Source organism: Mastomys coucha, unplaced genomic scaffold (genome assembly GCF_008632895.1).
Source record: "Mastomys coucha isolate ucsf_1 unplaced genomic scaffold, UCSF_Mcou_1 pScaffold15, whole genome shotgun sequence".
Lineage (NCBI taxonomy): Eukaryota > Metazoa > Chordata > Mammalia > Rodentia > Muridae > Mastomys > Mastomys coucha.
The window spans coordinates 104884987-104891742 of NW_022196897.1; the positions used below are offsets into that span (position 1 = coordinate 104884987).

Sequence of the window (6756 nt, forward strand, 5' to 3'; positions counted from 1 at the left end):
TTTCCTCAGTTCCAGACTCCTTCACATTCACTCAGAGAACTGGAGAATTAGAAAGGGTTTATTAATTATTATTATTAATAATAATAATTATAATCATTATTATTATTACAAAAAACACTTATAGCACTGGAATGGGCTAGAGGAAAGATACTTTTTTTTTTTTTGGTTTTTTTGGGTTTTTTTTCGAGACAGGGTTTCTCTGTGTAGCCCTGGCTATCCTGGAACTCACTCTGTAGACCAGGCTGGCCTCGAACTCTGAAATCCGCCTGCCTCTGCCTCCCAGGTGCTGGGATTAAAGGCATGCGCCACCACCACCCGGCAAGGAAAGATTCTTATGGGGAGTGGACAATCGAGGATTCCCAACTGACTCCTGCAGTGGGTGGATGGCCTTTGGTTCCAAAGACCAAAGACTGAAAGTAGCCTGGTCCCTTCCCCAAGAGGGTCTGGGATGGTGTCCAGTGTGGGAAAGCCAGGCCACTTGCACATCCCTGAAACATGCCTGAACATGCAACACAGGCACGGGGGCAGAGGCTACAGAATGCCCGGAAAGGAACCTGAGGAGGAGCCATTGCTGAGGTCAATGCCTGAATCTTCACCCTGGGGGCCCCTTGGGGTCCAGGAGCCATAGGTGGGGTTCCAAATGTTCTGAGGTTGGAGGCATCTGGGTTTGAGGGTCTTGAGGCCAGAGGGCAGCCAAGAACCAAGAAGGCCTCCTCCCCAGCTTTTTAAGTTCTGGGAACTCAGCTCCAGGGGCTTTGGAGATCCAAGACCTTCCAGTGACCTATTTCCCAGCCAAGAGGCCCCTTCCTCCTCTAGAATGGGCCCTGGTTCCACAGGCAGGGGTGAGTTCAGCACATCAGGGTCCTGTAATGGGAGAGTTGGCGAACAGGGAACCACATGGCTATTTTATGGCTTTCTTCCTGCCCTTCAGAACCAGGGTAGTTAGAGGGAATCAAAGGGATATTTGGGAGCTGGGGGTCGGGGGGGGGGGCACACCTGAGTGCAGTATTGAATACACTCCAAGATGCTGGCAAAGTCGGGGCGGAGCTCAGGCTGGTGCTGCCAGCACTGGGTCATGATTCGGTACCTAGGGAGAGGCAGGAGTTTGTGCCTCCCAAAACCTTGAGATGCCTCCCTCCTTCCCGGAGCAGCACTGTTAACTCACACTGGCCCAGGGCAGTTCCTAGGAGGGTCCATCCTGTTCCCTGTGGTAATGAAGTCTAGAACCTCCTGGTTGGTATGTCCAGGGTAGGGCATGTAACCCAGTGAGAAGATCTCCCAGAGCAGGACCCCAAAAGACCTATATCAGAGGTGGAAGGAACAAACAAGACCCATCATGTGGTGTAGTGTCTGTCCCCTGTTGTCATGTGAAGTGACCTGAAGGGATAGATTAGCTTCAGGGCAGAGGAGGGGAGCACAGCGGGGGCTGGGGGGGGATGCTATCACCAGGAATCTGTCTTGGATGTGAAAAGGCCCTCCAGGAGAGCTTCTGGGGGCATCCACTTGACTGGGAGCAAGGTCCGGCCCCTCTTGCGATAATAACTAGCCCTATGAAGGAGAAAACATGCTGAGTTTTTCCAGTGCTGTCAAACCAGCCTCCATGGACCAGCAGCTTTCCCAGCTCCGCAGTTCCTGCTCACTGGTAGATATCTCTTGCCATTCCAAAGTCTCCAATCTTGGCCACTCGGCTGTCTCCACTGCAGCTGAGCAGACAGTTACGGGCCGCAATGTCTCTGTAAAACAGACAAAATACTCATGCCAGAACACAGGAGCTCTGGTTCTCTCTGATACGTTTCTTTAAAAACCTTTAAAGAGGTTTATATATAGAGAGGTTTGTATATATAGAGAGGGATGTGCTGAGGGGACAAGTGGGCCAAGGGTCTCCTGAGTCAAGATTGCTTCCAACCTGTGAATGAAGTGATTTTCCTCCAGGTAGTGGCAGCCCTGGGCTATATCCTGGGCCAACTGTAATAGGTCCTGCATGGTCAGAGGTGAGAGCTGACCCTGAGTTGGGCAGAAGGCACATCAGCTGATCCAGATCCTAGTGCAAGTGGGATCTTAGGAGGGTCTGGGGAGCTCACAGAAGGGCCTTACCGGGTATGGTCTGCTATGCCTTAAAAAGCTCTTCATATCCCCACCAGACATCAACTCCAGCAGAATGAGGCGAGGGGCAGCCCGGAAGCTGAGCCCCACACAGCGTACAATGTTCTGATGGCTGAACTTGCTGAGTGGAAATGGCGCATATACCCATCACCAGTGGGGAGATAAGCATGTTCTAGATCCAATTAAAGTGCAGAAAACCTCTGTGCTCTAAAATGCTGCCTCCCATCCCTAAAGAGTGGAGAGGCTATTCCTGTAGGCAGGTCTTGCCTCCCACCACACCCTCCTGCCTGCCCTGGGGTGCACCTGATGATCAGAGCCTCCATGAGAAAGTCCAGCTCATCCTGACGGGAGCAGAGCTCTGGCAGAGTCTAAGGAGGGAACGCAGAGCACCCCTGAGCTTTGGCTGGGTGCTTTAGGAGGGAGATTGTAACAAAGGCTCCAGCATCAGTCCATCCTTCCATATGCCTACCCCTTCTCACCTTGATAGCCACAGGAAGAGGGCTGGAGTCCCCAGGAAGACCAGTCACTAGTCCTTCGTACACTTCCCCAAAGGCACCATGGCCAAGGGCTCTATAAGAGGACAAGATGGAAGGAAGAGGATGGCATAGACAAACAAGGTCCATTGAGGGGGCAATGCCCCTTTATGTCTTTGGCTCCCACCCCATAGGTCCAGGTGACCTTCTCTGAGCTCTCTCTGGGCCATGGATGCTCTCAGACACAAGCTAATGCTGACACACAGAGCTGAGGCCGGCGTCATGGTCCTAATGTAGGCTAAAGCCTCTCCTTGTGCTAATGCAGACCCTTCTGGGAGAAAGACAAGCTGGGGGCTCCAGAACAGTCATGTCCCCAGGTCTCTGCACCCAGAATCAGGGCAAAAGCCGGCCCTATCCATGTTGCTTTGCTGTTTGGAACTGCCTCTGCACAAGGGACTTAAGTCAGATGCTCTCTGGGATTCATAATGCATCATGAAAGGAGGAAGGATGGGTTGGGGGGTTCGAGGTGCATACCATCGCAGAAGGAGGTCGAGGACTCACCTGAGTAGAGTGACATTGGCTGGGGAAACCTCAGTGAGCCCTGGGGGCAGAGGCCAGGACTGGGCAGAGCTGAGCCCCACCTGACAGTAATAGGGATTGGGTGCCGTCCTGATGGCAGAGGTTCGAAGCTTACTCAGCTCAAGCTCGGGGCCTGGCAGCCTGGTCCACCACAGGCTCTGACACTTCTGGTTCACTGTGGGTGACAAGAGAGGTATTCCATCTACCTGTCCATCAGGCCCACACTGCTCTCCCAGGCCCAGAATACCTTTCCCAAAGTCCTTTCAAATGTACATTTCCCCGGAACTACTCCTAAAAGCTGAGAGGAATCTACCATTGCTTAGTGGGGGTAAGGGCCATGACATCAGCCACATTTAACGTAGAACCACAGAGAAGAAGCCCATCACAGCCAAGTAGAGAAGGGTCAGCCTGCATCAGCCATGCTAGATGCCCATACCTAGAAATAGGACTGCACACATCATAAGGAGACTCAGTGCCAAGGCTGCCACTACAGCTCCCATCAGGATCAGAGGGCTTGTGGTGGTTGGCAGGTCTAGGGAGAAAGAATATTATCTCCAGCGGGAGGCTCCTTTGTCCCTCTACCCTCAGGTATTTTTCTCATTTATCTTGTGTTTTGTTTTGTCTTGTGTTTGAGACAAGGTCTCCCAGTAACCCAGGCTGGCTTCAGACTCTCAGTTCTGCTCTAACCTACCCACTGCTGGGATCACAGGTATGTACTACCATGTCTGGGTACCCTTAAATCTTATCCATGCTTCAAGCCCTATCTCAGTGTTTACTTTCCCATGATGCCACCCACAGTTGTCCTAGACAAAAGCAAGAGCCCCTTAACTATTCGATACCTTCCATAGCAACTGCCATTTTTAGATACATATCTATATCTAAATATCCGTCTTGCCTCCCACACTGGCCTACATGCTCCTGACAGGAGACTGTGCCCCGATCCATTTCCAATGCTGTATGAAGACATACCCATGCAAGTGATATTGTCCACAGCTAGCTCCATGCCCTCCGGGCATGTGCATTCAGCCGTCCAGAACTCTGCCTGCCACTGGCAGTCCTTGAAAGGGCAATGACTGCAGTTGGGGTGTTTTCGGATCTCCACTTCCCCATGGCCCTCTGTGACTGTGAGTAAAAGAATAGACATGGTGGGGTGGGAAGTGGGGGTGGGACATACAGGACTTTCCAGCCACATGACTACTTCTAGTCAGGAATGTAGAGTAAGCTGTGGTCCCAACTGCAGCAACACACAGGGTGATGTCAAAGCCCTGGGGACTTCTTTTTTGTTGACTGATTTCATTCAGAGATAGACAAAGGCATGCAAGCACATGCTTGTGAAGTCAGAATCCATTTTTCTCCTTCTATTGTGGTTTCAGGTCATCAGGCTTGAGAGGCAAGGGTTTTACCAGCTGAGCCATCTTGCTGGCCCAGCCTAGGGACATCAGTCAAGCCTGTGCATTACATCTTCTGGGACCCATGAGCCCTAAAGTGTTTGGAGGGAATTCATAATATGGACACTTGCCTAGCAGTCTGGAATACCCGTACTTAAATCTAGAATTGCAACTCACAGGTGCTTCTCAAATGTTCCTGTGCCATTTAAGAACTGGGAATCTCACAGCTCGGAGCAGATGGTACCTATGTAAGTTCGTGGGTCCAGGGATTGAGGAGGATGGCTGGCCAGGCTGAGAGACAGGAGTTCGGGGCAAATACCTGCCAGAGGCTGTAGGTAGAGCTCGCCACTGGGATGGACAAAGGATGTGCCATCTTCCCCATCAGACCAGAGGAGGTCAGACTCAGAAGTATCACCACCTTGAAGTGGAGAGTGATGGAGGTTTAACTATACAAAGGAGACAGGGGTTGAGGAGGAGCCCCCAGCTGCCTTGTGTGGAAGCTGCTTTATGACCAACAGGAAAGCTATGGATCTCCCATTGTAAATCCTGTGTGGCCTTCTCTACAATGACACTGTCAGACAGCTACTGAGGTGCTAGAGAAGGGGTGACTGACTGTTCTGCTGGAACCCAAAGACCTGGCTTAGCCTGGCTGGGACCCTGGTCTGTCTGAGCTCCTGTCTGAGAGTACATACTGGGCTGTGAAATGAGGGATGTTCAGCCCACAAACTCCATTCCTGTGTGAACAAAGATGTATGGTAAAGTATTTATGAACAGTACAGTCCTGATAGACCAGAGGTTCTATTTCTTTGCATCAGTATCCCAAACCCTAGTGCGTCTTAGGACCAGTTAAAACAGATGGCCAGCACCTCCCCTGCTGTCAGAGATTCTGGAGATTGGCCGTGCATTTCTCTTTAAAATGAATCTTAGTAACTAAGTTTTAATCAAAATAAAAACTGTGTTGTATTGTGTACAATATGATACTTTGAAATGTGCAAGCATTGTGCAATCATTTAAATTAACAAACTATTGTTTGTAGCGAGAACACCTCAGAAATACTCTCTTAGCCATGTTGTTGAGACTAGGGGTGTAGCCTCGTGGGAGAGCATTTCTCTAGCATGCCCAAGGCCCTGGGTTTGAACACAGGCTAGATTTTATCCCCTACACTGACAGAACCAAAAATATTAGTATTAATTGTGATTAGTGTATTGAATTAAAGATAACTTAAATTGACTCATTTTGTCTAATTAAGTTTCATTTAATGTTTGATCAACATTTTCCCAGATTTCATCCCTGAATTTTTATTTCTAATAACTTCTGTGATAAGCACACTTGGAGAACTACTGATTTAGCCAGGCAGTGGTGGTGCATGCCTTTAATCCCAGCACTTGGGAGGCAAAGGCAGGCGGATTTCTGAGTTCGAAGCCAGCCTGGCCTACAGAGTGAGTTCCAGGACAGCCAGGGCTACACAGAGAAACCAGGAAAAAAAAAAGAGAGAGAGAGAACTACTGACTTAAACCAGTCTTGCTCTTAACCTTCCCAGCTCAGCATGCTAACAAGACTGGTCCTGAATTTCCTTAGACTTTGGCAGAGTAAGAATTTGTTTTGGAACAGGTACTTGATTTAATTGCATGTGTGATTTGCAGTTGATTTGGGCTCTTCCTTAAGAGTTCTCAGGGTTCTGAGAAACTCTCAGAGATCTGCCTGTTTCTGCTTCCCCAGTAGTTATGATTAAAGAAAGGTGCGACCAAGCATGGATAGTTTGGCCCTTTGAAAAAGACAAAACAAGCCGGGCAGTGGTGGCGCAAGCCTTTAATCCCAGCACTTGGAAGGCAGAGGCAGGCGGATTTCTGAGTTTGAGGCCAGCCTGGTCTACAGAGTGAGTTCCAGGACAGTCAAGGCTATACAGAGAAACCCTATCTCGAAAAACAAAAAGAAACAAAGCAAAACAAAACAAAACAAAAAGACAAAACAAGACCAGCCTGGCCGGTGTTGATGCACACCTTTGATCCCAACTCCTGGGAGGCAAAGGCAGGTGGATATCTGTGAGTTCAAGGCCAGCCTGGTTTACAGAGGAAGTTCCAGGATAGCCTGTCTTAAAAACAAAACAAAACAAAACCAGACCAGTCTGTAGCCCCCCCAGCCTCAAACTCCGTAAGTTACTTAGCTTGGAATCCTTCTGCCCTCCAGCACCGCGCTACAGGCGAGCGTGCCAC

General features: G+C 49.7%; 1 protein-coding gene across 5 annotated transcripts in view; it reads right to left on the reverse strand.

Annotated features, from left to right (window-relative positions):
* Positions 1–40: 40 nt before the first annotated feature.
* Ltk (leukocyte receptor tyrosine kinase) overlaps positions 41–6756 on the reverse strand; it is a 9432-nt gene continuing 2716 nt past the window's right edge. For 3 of the 5 annotated variants that reach the window (XM_031371531.1, XM_031371532.1, XM_031371530.1), the window contains 13 exons: positions 4863–4961; positions 4125–4277; positions 3592–3687; positions 3138–3330; positions 2583–2673; positions 2407–2471; positions 2095–2224; positions 1907–2004; positions 1641–1733; positions 1447–1548; positions 1166–1300; positions 997–1087; positions 41–864 (listed from right to left, as the gene is read on the reverse strand). In XM_031371531.1, the coding sequence (XP_031227391.1) occupies positions 532–864; positions 997–1087; positions 1166–1300; positions 1447–1548; positions 1641–1733; positions 1907–2004; positions 2095–2224; positions 2407–2471; positions 2583–2673; positions 3138–3330; positions 3592–3687; positions 4125–4277; positions 4863–4961 (1679 nt within the window). In that variant the 3' untranslated portion in view covers positions 41–531. The remainder of the gene's footprint in view (positions 865–996; positions 1088–1165; positions 1301–1446; positions 1549–1640; positions 1734–1906; positions 2005–2094; positions 2225–2406; positions 2472–2582; positions 2674–3137; positions 3331–3591; positions 3688–4124; positions 4278–4862; positions 4962–6756) is intronic. The other 2 variants (XM_031371534.1, XM_031371533.1) reach the window with 2 other exon arrangements.